This window comes from Canis lupus, chromosome 2 (assembly GCF_003254725.2).
Source record: "Canis lupus dingo isolate Sandy chromosome 2, ASM325472v2, whole genome shotgun sequence".
NCBI lineage: Eukaryota > Metazoa > Chordata > Mammalia > Carnivora > Canidae > Canis > Canis lupus.
Window position 1 is genome coordinate 74,878,687 of NC_064244.1, and position 15,870 is coordinate 74,894,556.

General features: G+C 36.1%; 1 protein-coding gene across 3 annotated transcripts in view; it reads right to left on the minus strand.

Moving 5' to 3' along the window:
• KDM1A (lysine demethylase 1A) overlaps window positions 1-15,870 on the minus strand; it is a 62,015-nt gene that overhangs the window by 33,028 nt on the left and 13,117 nt on the right. For 2 of the 3 annotated variants that reach the window (XM_049105932.1, XM_025447923.3), the window contains exon 3: window positions 4,591-4,650. The exons of the other annotated variant lie outside the window; for it this stretch is intronic. In XM_049105932.1, coding sequence (XP_048961889.1) covers window positions 4,591-4,650 — 60 coding nt within the window. The remainder of the gene's footprint in view (window positions 1-4,590; window positions 4,651-15,870) is intronic. 3 annotated transcript variants of the gene reach the window in all.

Consider the following 15,870-nt stretch of genomic DNA (forward strand, 5'->3'; position numbering starts at 1 on the left):
TTATAATACTGGAAGATACTCTAATTAAAATTAGCATCACTGAGAGTGTACACGAAATCTTAAACTAAAGAACCAGAATAAAGGAAAACACACTAATAGGAAAGGAAAAGAAACTACAGAGTGAAAAACACAACCACATGCCTTCTTTTAAGATTACAGCAGGGAACATAACCAACAGTAACAAAGTAAGATTATCTCGTCAGTGGTACCATCCATTAGTCCCCATAATGCAATGCTGGCAAACAGATAAGTTAGGCAGACTACAATGAAGACACAGAAGAAAGCAAAGAATTTACCTTTCCCAGCAAAAACATAAAAATGCTTTATACTACACTACACAAGTATGTTAACTGCATATACTATACACTACAAATACATGCAATGTACAAGTAAAATATATATTACTTTGAAACTTTTAAAATTGGGTATTAAACCGATTATTTTTACAAGCTGATAGTTAAGTACGTCTTTACAGAATGTCCTTAGAAATACACTTATGTGTATTTTACCTGTATTTCTAAGATCACCTTATAAAAGATATATTTAACCACCAGCTTATGAAAAAAAAAGTTTCAAAATTCAATACCTTTGAAGTAATTCTATGTAAGTAACGAAACAGGCACCAGATATCCATATTTAATCATTTAAAGCACATAAAACAAGTAGTTAGAAACACTGATAATGGAAATAAAATTAAGAAAAGGCATAGTAAGATTAAGAAAATAAAAAGAACAATGTAGGTAAGGATGTAACTTAGAAAATGACAACTAAGCTATTAAAGTGCTGTTTCCACAGACATTTAAAGATACTAACTAGGACAAAATGGTTAACACGAGGTCAAGGAAAAATGCCTAATGCTAATATGGGTGGCACATTAAGAAACAATATTCTTGGGAAAGAGGGGGGAAAAGCTATCTACTCACAACAGATAATGAGGACCCATGTACTATATTCACATTACTAAGTCAACAATTCTCTCATTTAATAAATATCAACCTAAAATTAAAGACTTTCAGGATAATTAATTATTCCATAAGGAAAAAAATAATGAGCCATACTGTTGAGAGGAGAACATGAAATTAAGGCAAGAAGAGAAGAAATGCTGGCAACAGAGGTATAGGTTATTTCAGTAACGTGAAATTCTCTAAAGGTACACACAGCTTTGATGTCCCTATTCTCTATGCCCCAATTGAATAAACAAAAAATAAAACTAAGAACAAAAACATGTCACATTATATTGAGTATTATCTACACAATAACCAGAACAAAGATCTCTTAAAACAGATTACCTTCATAAGTGTACACTACTACTAACATGAAAGCCAATGAACTCTATAAACTCCCCACTGCCCCAAAACTGGGTAGTTTTTTTTAGCTATACCTTCTCTACATGTTTATTAAGTCATCATTGAACATCAATCCTACTACAAAATACTACTGTCAACGACAGTAAAAAAAAAAAAAAAAAACACATAGGGAAAACACTAAATTTTTTATTTGGCTCCTTGTTCCAAGTGCTCTTATTAAAAAAAAAAAAAAAAAATCACTCTAAAATACCTGGCTAACTTTGGTAATCCTGAGACTATGTAACAATTAAATGTTATTTACATAAGTCATGTTAAATTTAAAAAAACTCCTTAAATCAAACACCAAATGATTAACAAAATGAATTAAGCCAAAAGTTGTGACACTAATGTATGTGTGGAATAATATTCTTGTCCATTCTATCTTCTACATAACATCCAAAAACACCTAGTTACTCTTAAACACTTTGTCAATTTTTAAAAATGAAAACAGTTTCTAAAAACTCAGTAATTATTTTCTTCCTTTCGGCTTTTAGGGATGAAGACTTATTTCAAGGAAGGAAGATCATTATCAATATAAAAATCGTGTAAGATTAAAAAAAAAAACACACACACACACACACACAACTAACCTTTTATCAAAGAAACCAAAAATGTTAACTTGGAACCCAAGCTATTCAGAATAGAAATCAAAGCACTCTTTCCAAAATGAACTAATAGACCATTCTGGACAATATTACTTGTAAGTATTTTCTTTAGAGGGAAAAATCTTAAAAAATACAATTGACTCTAATAATACCTTTATTAAAAGGAAGTACTAGTAGTACACTTAATTCAAAAGTAATTTACACTTAGTGTTTGTGTGCACTTAACACAGTCTGGTATTCTGGAAATTGAGAATGTTTCAAAGATGCTACCTTAATTTTTTTAAAAGCCCCAGGGCTGCCTGCATATCTATCTTGCCCCTTAGTTCAATTCCTTTTTCCCCCATGCTTGACACAGGAAATGCCAATGCCACCTGTCAAAATGCAGTCATGCTGAAGTAGAAATACCCTTTCTAATGGTCTGACTGGCTCACACTTACTCTGAAAACACAGTAAAAGTTGTAAAATATTTAAGGGAATATGAAGGCTTCTTTCAATAGATTAGAGACGCAGAAAAGTGTTAGGGGAAGGTGAAGATATAAATTCTCTACTCCATGAAACCACTTCCTCCCTGATTCTGATGATACAGGTATTATCCTGAGGAGAGTGAGGTAACAGATATAAAAATTAACAGAAAAGAAGACCTCCATGAAAGTTAACTGCCTTTTTTTCATGAAGTAGATAAATTAACTAGAATAGCTACATTTCTAGTTGAAGAGTGAAAACAAAAGCCTGACAAGAATCTACATATAAAAGACACTTAAAATTAGTAAACTACAGATGCACCATATCCAGTCCTACAATAGTATAAAAACAAAAAGAATAAAGAATAGAGGGAAAGGAGAGGAAAAGAAAAAAAAAAGGAGAATCATGATTTCTTATGCTTTATATCTTTTATTTTTTAGGGGAAACGTACACTTTAAGTGATTCTATGAGGGAGGGTACAAGGACTAGTCTATGCATGAGAAAGAAGACCTCTGGGTTCTCACTCCTCCAGCTGCTGGTGTATCTTTGGTCATATCATTTAATTATATTTCAAGTCCTAATCCATAAAACAGAGGTGGATACAATAGTCTGTTTGAAAGCAGGAAACTAGTGAAAATGACCTTAAGTTCCCTTCTAACTTTTAAGATTTAGGATGAATACACCAGACTGATGTGGATTTATAGAAGTTAAGATATGATCCTGGTCCCAAGATACCCATGAGGGTCATTTGCCTTTATTAAAAAAAGAATGTTGATCACTTACAAGCATATGCTTCTAACTGATCATCTCACAAATGCATGCTTCTGAGCATGACAAAGATCTGAAGAGAGGTCTTGAAGGGTTCAGAATAGTCCCCACTATTCTTGGAAACACTTTAAAAAACTCATGTTCTACTAAACAGTAAGTCAGAAGCACCACAATTTTATATGAAAGTCTGTTTTTACTTTCAGCAATACAATGTACTGTTTACTAAAGCAAAAGAGTAAATTTATCCACGTTAAAACAAAAAGCAAGAAAACTCAATTACTTTCAAGATTAAAGCTCTAAAGGCTATCCCTGATCCTCAACAGTTCCATGGAAGATCCAATTATGCATCATTTGATGAACAGCATTCTTGAAGGTTTATCTGCCACAGACTCTGAATGAGGATTTTAACTCCTCTCAGATAACCATGAGCTGATTATCAACCTCCGATCCTTGGGAGAACATTTAAACAAGTTTACTTCTAACATTCTGGATCCCCTATGTACTAATTTCTGCATTAACAGTGAACTTTGACCCAAGAGTAAAATACAAGTATTTCCTAGACCTGCTGTACAGAACTGCAAAAGACAAATAATTTTAAAGTAAACTTAACAGTTGAAAAGTAACAAACTCCAAAAGTGAAGTAATACCTATTCCATTTCTATCAAAATGTACGTTATCAGTCAGCTTTGAGCACTGAACCACACAAAAACATCCAAGGCAAAGGATGAAATCCAGACATACTACTTTGGATTCTTGAAACAAACTTTAATGGCTCCAGATGGGCCCTATAAATCACTTAATCCTTTACCTTTTCCTAGAAGTAAAAATCTCAACAGTTTGATCTGAAAAGAAAGCATTTCGAGTAGACTTTTAAAAAACGATGAATTTTCACGTGACAAAATGTTTAAACTACAAAATTAACTATGTAATGTTAATTGAAAAATATGTACCCAACACCATCTAACAACCACTTCTGAGGAATCCCCTGCCTGTATAATTCCTCTAACTCCTAGAATGCCTTTCTGTCCTATTTTTATTTTTTTTGAAGGCTTTCAGCCTGTGGCTTCTCCTCTCTGTGTTTATAGCTTTACTTTTTAAAGGTCCCATGATTCTTAAATATGTTTTATATGTTTACTGCTACTATAAAAGCTGCTGGGGAGAAAAGTACCCGCCATCTCCTCAAGAACATGAAGAGCGGAGGGCTGAGATCGGCCTGAGGACTTCAAAATGTTTTGCTTGCCTTTGTTCTGGCTACACCTTCTCCTATTCCACTACCCTGTCCTGCAGGTTAAATTTCCCCTGCGCTTCTGGCTAAAATGTGGATACCATAGCCAAAAACACTTGCAAGCATCAATCCCTGACTTGGCGGCTCTTGCTACTAAGTGGCAAGCATCTAATGCCACCCTCACCTGATGCTTGGCCGTCTCCATACCCTCCAGAACTGTCGTCTTGAAGTCCTCCTGCTTGCCCTGTGGAAGGAAAGAGGAGAACTCAGGGACCTTACTCCATAAATTAAGATAATATCTGGACATAAAGGCCTAATAGTTGGTGACTCACAAATTCACCACCAACTAGTAAACCCATATTCAGAGAGCTCCTTCTTGAATCAGGCCCAGGGAATCACATCATAGTCTTCCAAATTCTGGTCAGAAAATTTCAACTTTACACACTGATTCTTGTTGAAAGGTAGCAGAGCAAAGTACACAGTATTTCTAATCACTAAATCCTTGCTGTCAGTCTTATTTAATCAAGGCTGGATGGGGGAAAAACGAATTCCAAAGGTCTTTTACTACTTGTTGCTAGACTGAGAGATCAGTGTAACGTGCTCTAGGTCTAGAGCTGCAACAATCTCCCTTTATCTTTACCTTTCTATCCACAAGGAGTATACTTAATGAACAAGCAAAAGACAGTTTTAATGAAAAATTCTCCCTCTGACTTCAAAGCAGGCATTGTAAAGATTCAGCTCCAAAACAAGTTTCATTTACTATGCATGCCAGACAGCACTAGATCTGAATACACCAGTGCTTCCTTAGTAAAACTTTCAAACACACCACAAGACACCCTGCAGTCATATGCCAAGTAATGTGGATAGACACACATGGTTGGAGTCGGGGGAGGCTAGATATGATGGAGCTTCTAACTCAAGCTACACAACAAGCCAGGTTAGAGATTTTCCTAATTGACTAAAAAGTAGAAATATAACTTCAAGAAAAGTATCACAGCTTAAAAGTTCAATCAGACAAAGTCAGGACAGATCATCTTCTAGACTCTTTCAAAATCTATCACCAAGACAGATGCTATCAATCTCCTTAAGCTTCTAGCAACCTGGTACACTACAGGAAAACTACAGCATGATCCTTGAAAGATATGAAAACTCTCTCCAATGACCTAAACTAGACACGCTTCACTGAACAGTTTATTTTAAAAGAATCTCAACGAAAAAGCAGACTGACTACCATGTGAATTTTAAGGGAGCAGGAAAGCGAAAATGACATTTCTACCCTCATATATATGAAGGTGTTTAGAAAGAATTGATGTTTGACATTAGAATGGGTTACTAGAAGATAGGATAGAATCTCATTCTAAAATTATTTAATGGGGGATCCCTGGGTGGCTCAGGGCATGATCCTGGAGTCCCGGGATGGAACACCGCATCAGGCTCCCCGTATGGAGCCTGCTTCTCCCTCTGCCTGTGTCTCTGCCTCCCTCCCTCTCTCTCTCTGTCTATCATGAATAAATAAAATCTTTAAAAAAAAAAAAAAATAAAATTATTTCATGGGGAGCCTGAGTGGCTCAAGGGTTTAACATCTGCCTTCCCCTCAGGGTGTGATCCCAAGATCAGTCCCACTTGGGGCTCCCTATAGGGGAGCCTGCTTCATCCTCTGCCTCTCTCTCATGAATAAATTTTTATTTTTTTTTAATTTTTTTTAATTTTTTTTTTTTAATTATTTCACTATGCTTCTGTCTGAAGGACCCTTGAGGTTCTTCTATAGAAGGGTATGGTTCTCAGACAAGGCTCAAGATGTATAATTTGTTTACAGCCTTTAGAAAAGGGCATATAATTCCAAAGAGATGACTCCTTACAAAATTCAGTCTGCAAACATCTTGAAAATGCAGGCCCTATGTTTTAATTTTTACTTTTAAAGTTTAAATTAAAAAAAATGTTCATTCTTGGAGTACCTGAGTGGCTCAGTAATTGAGCGTCTGCCTTGGGCTCGGGTCATGATCCCAGGGTCCTGGGATAGAGTCCCACATCAGGCTCCCCTTGGGGAGCCTGCTTCTCCCTCTGTCTGTGTCTCTGCCTTTCTCTTTGTGTCTCTCATGAATAAATAAATCTTTAAAAAAAAGTTAATTCTCAATAACTTCTAGATTTATTCATAAAAAAACTTTTAGTTTTTTTTTTTTTTAAAGAAGTTGTTATTGTTCTGTTTGGTTCCAAATAGAACCACACTAAATCAAAAGATTGAATCAATTTTTAAAAGGGGGGAGAGGGCTCAGAACAATGAAATAAATAGTTTCCAAGAATAACATTTAAGCACTAGGAATAATATAACTACTCTCTCTCAAATTATGTACCCTGCTATACCAAGAATGAAAGCTACAGTCTCCTGTCACGAAGGCATTTTACCACTTTAAAAAATAATAATAATAAAGCCTACTTTTAAGCTAGCCATTAAGTCTGAATTATTTTACCCTTCCTATTTCTATCATTTATTTGCTTTCTCCCCTTACTACACTACATGTCATACAGTACGCTAAATTAATTTATTTTAACCTCCAGGTAGCTCTTGGCTGATTGTTTTCTGTCAATGGTCTTTAATGGAAATATAGATTTCTTAAGCCTGATTTATGCACTCAAAAGCTTAACAAGGTCGTTCTTTTACAAGGTAGGGAGGTCTTTTTCACCTTCTGCTTTTGAAAAAAGGAACAAAACTCATATACTATTCTTTAATAAAATATGTAGGAGTAATATGAAAAATATTCAAAACCCTGTGATGATTTAAGGGATACCTCTTAACAGTATAAAGTCAAAGGGAGATAGAGAGAAACTCCAAAGTACTGCATAAGCAGAGAAATAGGAGAAAACCAAATATGTGATATAAACGCTTAAGAAGGGATCCCTGGGTGGCGCAGCGGTTTAGCGCCTGCCTTTGGCCCAGGGCGCGATCCTGGAGACCCGGGATCGAATCCCACGTCGGGCTCCCAGCGCATGGAGCCTGCTTCTCCCTCTGCCTATGTCTCTGCCTCTCTCTCTCTCTATCACAAATAAATAAAAATTAAAAAAAAAAAATAAACGCTTAAGAAATGATGAGAAGCGAAACAAAAAGTGCTTAAATTAAGTAAGGGAACAATGTGTCTCTTGACTTGATGAATGTTTAAAGATGAGGTTGCTACTTTCTCTCTAATCATAACACACTGAGTATTTGGAGAGTGCCTACTTCTCCAAAGACAGGTAACAGCATCATCTTTATTAGTGATATTCTAGAGCAATTCTTTCACCATTTTCTTAAAAACAACACACATATAAATGTTTACAGCTAATTTTCTATCCAGGAGTGTCTCTGATTAGAACATATAAAATGCCATATTCACTTATTTCTTGAATTCTTCTGGCCTAGGACTCTGTTTCTGACAGTAGCACAAAGACATGGAACAGCAGTCAAGTACAGTTGTTATCCTCCATGAGCTCAAATTCAAAATGGAAAATGAAAATATACAAAAGCAACTTTTTCATATCACCTTGATTTTGGCACCACTGCACTGCGCAGGAGACTTCCTTCTGTTTTCATTCCCACCACACACACACACACACACACACACACACACACACACTCCTCAAGTCTGAAGCAGAGATCCTTAGTACCTGTATTTGCACATCTCTTCTACAAGTCAAAAATAAAATCTTTGGTTTATCTTACATAGCAGCCTTTCAGTTGCCTTCTAATAAACCTTTCACAGACCTGTTAGGTTATTATCAAAGAACAGTGAAGTATTTTAGTTTCAGTCACTAGAGGATGATTTCTCATCTTGACTCAAATTCTCAAGAGATCACTCTTCCAACATCTTAAAAGGAAATCTATGATGTCTTTCAAATATTTTTATCTGACAAGCATGGAAGGCAGGATCACTGATGTGTTGTTCCAGGAACATACTGAACAGCTGATTCACATTTTGACTTTAGTTTGTTGAAATCACATTCAAATTAGTAACTTTGTAGACAATTTGAGAAACTTCTAAGTCTTCTGAGAAGCAATGATTTTTAAATAAAAAATCAACTTTACAAAATGTAATAAAAATTTTACCAAAGCTATAGAATGAAAGTGACTGCCAAGCTACTGGGTTCAAGCAAATCTGACAAATTAGCAGAGGAAAAAAACAAAACCTTAAAAGTTTAAATCATCTTTGAACACACGAGTTTCCACTCTATTAACACCTCAGTTTAGTTTATATTTTAAATAATCTCACTAATAAAATGTTTACTGAATACCTATTCCAAAATTGCCAAGCACGAGTAGAAAGTTGAACACGGTAAGTACCTATTTTCAAAAGGCTTACCATCTAATTGGGGAAAAGATGAAAAATATCCAGAAAGAAACTCCCCCCCCCTTTTTTTAAGGGAAAAAAGAAGCTAACACAGACTTAAGGAATCAGGGAAGGTTTTCTGAACAAATCCGGAGATTTGGCAGGTCAAACCACCAGCATGGTCCAGAACACTTATAAAAAGCAAGAAAAGCACAGAGCTGGTATGTATGGAGAACCACAGAGTACTTGCAGATGTGGGAGAGCAGGATAGGTAAAATGAGCCTCTTTCAGTGTCAAAACCTAAACTCGATCTTAATAGTTATGGGAGTAGAACTGTATGATCTGTCACAGAAAAGCAGCAAAACAAGTGATATTTTAATTAATCTAATCTGGCCACTTTGTACCAGACAGATCAAAGGGAGAAGGTGATCTAGATAAAGGAGATCCAAATGAAAGATTGCTTAAATAATTTAGATATGAAGTAAAATTCACTAGAATAAAAAGGTAACAATGAAAATGGATAAGGCATAACAAGTCAAAGAAGCTGTGCACAGAAGATACATGACTTTAAAACACTTGATCAAAGGGCTAAGGGATGTTCAGGATTGACTCCCAGGTTTTAAGTTCAGAAATGGTAATGCAATGGACACAATGGGAAATTTAGGAAAAATTTATGTGAATTAAATTAAATGGAAATGCTCTTTACTTAATTACTTATTCTTTAAAGTAATTAAAGACTAGAATTCCAGGGGCACGTGGGTGGTAGAGTCAGTTATGCAGCTGACTCTTGATTTCTGCTCAGGTCATGATCTCAGGGTTCTGGGATAGAGCCCAGTGTCAGGATCAGTGCTCAGTATGAAATCAGCTTCAGGATTTTCTCCCTCCCTCTGCAACCCACCACCCCACAAAATAAATTTAAAAAAAAAAGGGCCAGAACTTCAAAGTTAGAATGGGACCAAAACTTTAAAATAACATGGAGGTAATAATAGGCTCAGAGAGTTTGAAGCAGTTGTAAATGTAGGACTATAATCTCATAAGGAAAGTCACAGTTTCAAAGAGGAATTGGTCACCATAAACAAATGACCAAAAAAGTTTAATTTTTTTTATTTTTATTTTTTTTATTTATGATAGTCAGAGAGAGAGAGAGAGAGAGGCAGAGACACAGGCAGAGGGAGAAGCAGGCTCCATGCACCGGGAGCCCGATGTGGGGTTTGATCCCGGGTCTCCAGGATCGTGCCCTGGGTCAAAGGCAGGCGCCAAACCACTGCGCCACCCAGGGATCCCCAAAAAAGTTTAAATAACTGAAAGGTAGTGAGTTATGAGGGCTATCACCACTTTGTGCTGCCTTCCAGTCCTCTCTATAGTGATAGATAGCTTTAACATCCTCAAGTATACTGCTCTTGATGTATCTCTTTTCTAACTTTTTGACTATGATTCTGGACAGAATAAAAAATGATCTACAACAGTTCAAAATGCAAAGGGAAGTAAATTTAGATCACAGAGACAGATAAAACTAGCCTGAAGGAAAGCCTCAGGCATTCCTTTGAAGCACATCAGAGCTATTTAAACACAGGCTAACCTTGGGATCCCTGGGTGGCGCAGCGGTTTAGTGCCTGCCTTTGGGCCCAGGGCGCGATCCTGGAGACCCGGGATCGAATCCCACGTCGGGCTCCCGGTGCATGGAGCCTGTTTCTCCCTCTGCCTGTGTCTCTGCCTCTCTCGCTCTCTCTGTGTGACTATCATAAATAAATAAAAATTAAAAAAAAAAAAAAAAAACAGGCTAACCTGACCAATTCTCTTCAACAAAATTATCCAGAACGAAATCTGTGGATTCCAATTAGAATTCCAACCCTAGTTTACAGTGTCAATAAGGTCTAGAATGTAGGAAAACGGCGCTGCTTAATGTAGGAGCCTACCTAGAATTTCCTCACTTTGACTGGAGGAGCTGGAGCACTGCTGATTTGCACCTGAAGACAACACTGGGGCAGAAGTGAGAAACTCGTAACAGAAATCCTATACAAAGTAAAAGCCCTATAAACTAAAGAAGAAAAACAAAGCTTTTAGAAGCCAAAGGGAAGAATTAACTTTTTAACATGCTATTTCCTTCCACATTCCATAGTAGACATTTTCCTCACCTATTTTGTTGTAAAATCTTGGTTTGTAGTTCACTCTTCAAAATGTTCAGGAGAAAGTCTACAATTTATATGTTGTCATGTTGCTCAACTACCAAGCTTAAAGCTACCAAGCTTGAGTTGTTAATATAAAGCTTACTTTTCCAGTTTATTCACCTGTTTTTTTAAAGTTAGTTTACATATGTATGCATTTATGTATGTAATCTCCACACCCAACATGGGCTCGAATTCACAAAGAAAACAAGTCTCATGCTCTTCTGACCAAGCCAGCCAGGCACCCCTCACCTGTTTCTAAAAAGGCCAATACTGAACATTACCCTGAACCTATTAAAAAGAACCATAATAACTTTTCACAACTGATAACCATGAGAGAATTTCAATAAGAGAATCCCTTTTTTCTGCTCAAGCGAGTTTCTCAGAATGCTGGCCATCTACATCTTCTCAGACCATGATTAGAGGCTCTTCCCATCCTCAGTATGATTTGAGTACAAGGAAGGAAGGAGATACAGCTTCTTAGGCATTAATCACATATGATCTTCTATCTTCACATATCAGAAGATGCAAAAAGATAACAAAAACAAAAACATAACTCTATCTTCAAATGTTTAAGACCTGTGTGATCAGCAAATACTGCAAAATGTTAACATTTGTTATATCTCAATAGTTGATACACAGATTTTGATTAGGTTATTCTAGAAGAGAGAATCTAACATTAAAAAAGTACCAACATTTGCCATTCCTAGGATTTAATGCACAAAAACTTAAATGATTTTGCAAATGACATGCTACTAAAAATGGGCCTACCACAAATACTTCCCACTTTCCAAAAGTGATGAGTATGTATGTCAACCAACAACTTACTCTCATTTTTTCCTGATAAAATGTCAATCCACCCTATTGCTAGATCAACTCTGTGTTTAATACATATAAGATGTTGGTACATGAGGGTGGAATTCCTATTTTCTCATTTGATCCCATACCAAGCCCCATTCTGCAGATGAGAAAATCCTCATAGCCCAAGTATCCTGTTCTTCTATTATACCAAGACCACACCAAATAAAGGATGGTAGCAAAAAGAATTCAAGGAAACTATACAAATAAAATTCCTCCACTAACCAAACAACCACTTTGTCTTAATAAAAAAACAAAACAATCAGTGAAATGGAATCATCAAAAGCAGCTCAATCTGTCAAAGACCGAACATGAAACTGGTAGCATCTGATTCAATGGTTATCAGCCCAAAGCAGTAACCAGTTAAAAATCAAGGATATTACTGCTTTCAAAAAAGCCTAATTTAATTCCTTCATGTTTTAATGTAAAACCTCCAAAACCCAATTTTTGGAAAAACATATAAAAACAACTTGTGGATTCTCACCATACTTTGAATATACTTTTATTGTACTGTTTCTTCACTATAGACAATTATTAAATCTGTAACCCTAAAGTGGACTATGAATTCTCTGCAGTAAGACCTAGTCTTCAGCTCCGAACCCACAGAATCCAGCAACATGTCTGGAACAAAGCATTGTAACTTTAGAAGTAACGTGTGGAATAAAGTCCATGAAGAACTGCCAAATTTGGGGCAATGTTACTTTGTATAGAAAATGTCTCTAGGGCAGCCTGGGTGGTTCAGCAATTTAGCACCACCTTCAGCCCAGGGCGTAATCCTAGACACCTGGAATCGAGTCCTACATCCGGCTCCCTGCATGGAGCCTGCTTCTCCCTCTGCCTCTGCCTGTGTCTCTGCCTCTCCCTGTCTCTCTCTATGAATAAGTGAAGTAAAGAAAAAGAAAGGAAAGGAAAGGAAAAAGAAAAAAGAAAAAAAAGAAAAGGATAGATGTCTCTATTTCTTTTTTTTTTTTTTTTAATTTCCCTTCCCAGTACATGGCTCAGTCGGTTGGGGCATGTGACTTGAAACTCGGTCGGTGGGGCATGTGACTCAAAGCTATGAGTTCAAGCCCCACGTTGGGTATACAGATTGCTTAAAAATAAAATCTTAAAAGAAAGGGGGGGGGGGCACCTGGATGGCTCAGTGGTTGAGCATCTGCCTTTGGCTCAGGTTGTGATCCTGGGGTCCTGGGATCAAGCCCTGCCTCAGGTTCCCCACAGGGAGCCTACTTCTCCCTCTGCCTATGTCTCTGCCTCTCTCTCTCTCTCTGTGTCTCTCATGAATAAATAAAATAAATTAAATTTAAAAAAATTTCTTCCATACAACCTTTTTAAAAATCCTTCCAGTAAACCAAGGATTTAAGATCTACTTCCGGGCAGCCCGGGTGGCTCAGCGGTTTAGTGCCACCTTCAGCCCAGGGTGTGATCCTGGAGACCCAGGATCAAGTCCCACATCAGGCTCCCTGCATGGAGCCTGCTTCTCCCTCTGCCTGTGTCTGTGCCTCCCTCCCTCTCTCTCTCTCTCTCTGTGTCCCTCGTGAATAAATAAAATCTTTAAAAGAAAAAAAAATAAGATCTACTTCCCTCCTACTCTTCCTGCCTCTCTCTCCAAATTTTTATTCTAAAATGTGTTATCTAAGAGTTATTTCACCTTCTATTGGATTTATATACACATTTATATCTCATACTAGGCCATAAATTATGAGTGCGGGGACCATGTACTTTATAGTGATACATATCTTGGCCCATTTTTAGTTACCACTCAAAATACAAAAATTGTGAATTAACCTAGATTACCTTTCCAGCCTGTGACTTTTTTATCCTTAGCCCTCCAGGAAATTATTCTGGGGCACAGTGGCAAATCAAAATACTGAAATGATGCTATACAAAAAAGAGGGGGGCTAGGTCTGCATTCTAAATGTTACACATCATACTTCATTCAATGAGAACTCAAATGATTTCAGGCACTTATTTGATAATAGGCCAAAATGGCAACATAAACAACTCTGTTAGGAATGAATTTCCCAGCAACCTCTAGTAAATCTACAAAAGAGGGCCTCCTGCTGGGTATGCAGGGTGTAATAGAAAATTCTATAATCCTCCCAGTGGAGGTAATGGAGTCCATTCTCATGAAATCTAAAAGCTACTCCTGTTATATGATTGTTCTTGAAGGCAAGCAAAAGAAATCAGAGAGAAGAGCCTGGGATAAGCTACTTGAAAATAGTTATGGCACAGTAAACAAAATTATTCACTGAACTCTGACCATAACTATCCATGCTGCTAAACCTAGGACTTTTACTGACCACAATCAGTATGACTGCCTCACACAGGACCCTAAAGAACAAGGAACTAAAAAAATATAAAGCCCATTATACAAGTATTAGGACCACTGATTCTTTTTTCTTTTAATGTAAGGAAACTCATCTTAAACTCTTCTCTGGTCAAATTCTAGTATACTAAGTTCTAAAGGACAGTCCAAAAGATTCTGCCTTTTAGATTTTTGCCGTACTGAATAAGCAATTCATAAAATATTAAGTCATCAATCTTTTGTCATAAATATTTTCATTATAACAGTATTTGTGATCAAATTTCATTGCATTTTAAACTAAGTTCTTCTTCCTATATACACATATTTTGTGTTATTTTCTAGAATTTAGTAACTTTTACTAATTCATGTTGCATCTCCTTTCATGTGATTTTTTAAAGTCTTTCAACCTACAGTATGACTATTACATGAACAGTGCCCCCCAAATTATTAAAAACTACTTTTTGTCATGCCAATCTTTCACATCACTACTGTAATCTGTTCAACAGCTTATATCTCTTTCAAACACACATACCACACACACACACACACACACACACACACACACAAAATTACCATGCACAACAGAGAGCAAGTAGGTTCCCTTGTTTACATTCTTATAAGTTTTTATATGCTCTTAGAAAAATATAAACAGGGAGACAAAGTGATTCTTCCTATAGGCATTCAATAAAACAGATAATGCAGAACTGTCATCAATCAACTAATCATATCTAACAAAATTACCCAATGATTTGAAGAGCTTCATTAGTGTAACAGCACATCACTGAGGCTGGAAAAATGGTAGATACACATGCATATGTATGTGTGTGTATATATATATATACACACACATACATATGCATTTTTAAACATACTTCTGATATCTCTTTTGAGAAATTCATTAACCTGAAGAAAGCTTAAGAAAGGCATCCTAATAGCCCATTTCACAATTCATTTTACTATTTTAAAGCAAGTTTTTTAGTCTTAAGCTTACACAACTAAGCTACTTCTAACCCCAAATATCTGCCTAAACCCAAGTTCCTAAACAGCTATCCAACACAAAATTTAAATTCAGAAACTACTAGTAAGATTTTTCTGAAAATTTTCAACTGTTGTAAGGCAGTGGAGGGAGAAAAAATAATGTTTTTGCATGAAAATAAAAAGCTAAGCACTAGCAAATCAGCTAATATAGTATAAAACCTCTTTGAGGAATAATCAAAGGCATAAAAAGTTAACAACTGAACCAAGAAAGGAAAAAAAAAGCAACTCTCTAACAGAAGGTTATTTAACAGGGGTGTTATTCTAAACCAGTAAAATCCAACTGAGAATTTTTACTCTATTTTACAGATGCTCCACTATTATGTGATACCACTCACTAATAACCACTCAATTCCAAAGACTTTTCAAGGTTCAGTTGGCATGACTTTAAAAAACACTTTTATCTTGTTAGAAGAGGCACTAGGAAACCAAATAAATCCATCATTTGTTAAATACATTCAGAAGTGCACAGTAAATGTAAAATACACAAAAACATTTAGGAAAACAAATCATTTTAATTTTAAATATAAGCAGCAATATTTAGTATGAAAAATACATTATTTACTCATGTGACTACTACAGGACAAGCTACATTCAGTTATCTAAAGCAGGCAAATCGAAAAATAATTAAGCCACACAGAACTTCTTCCCAATTACATAAATCCAAACAAAAAATCCAAACATCTGGTTACCATAAAAATTCAACTTTAATATTGAGAATAGTTTTCCAATGACCAAAATTCACTAAACTCGATTATCAAAACAACCTAAATCATCTCTCCAAGCCAGTCTCTTTTACTCCT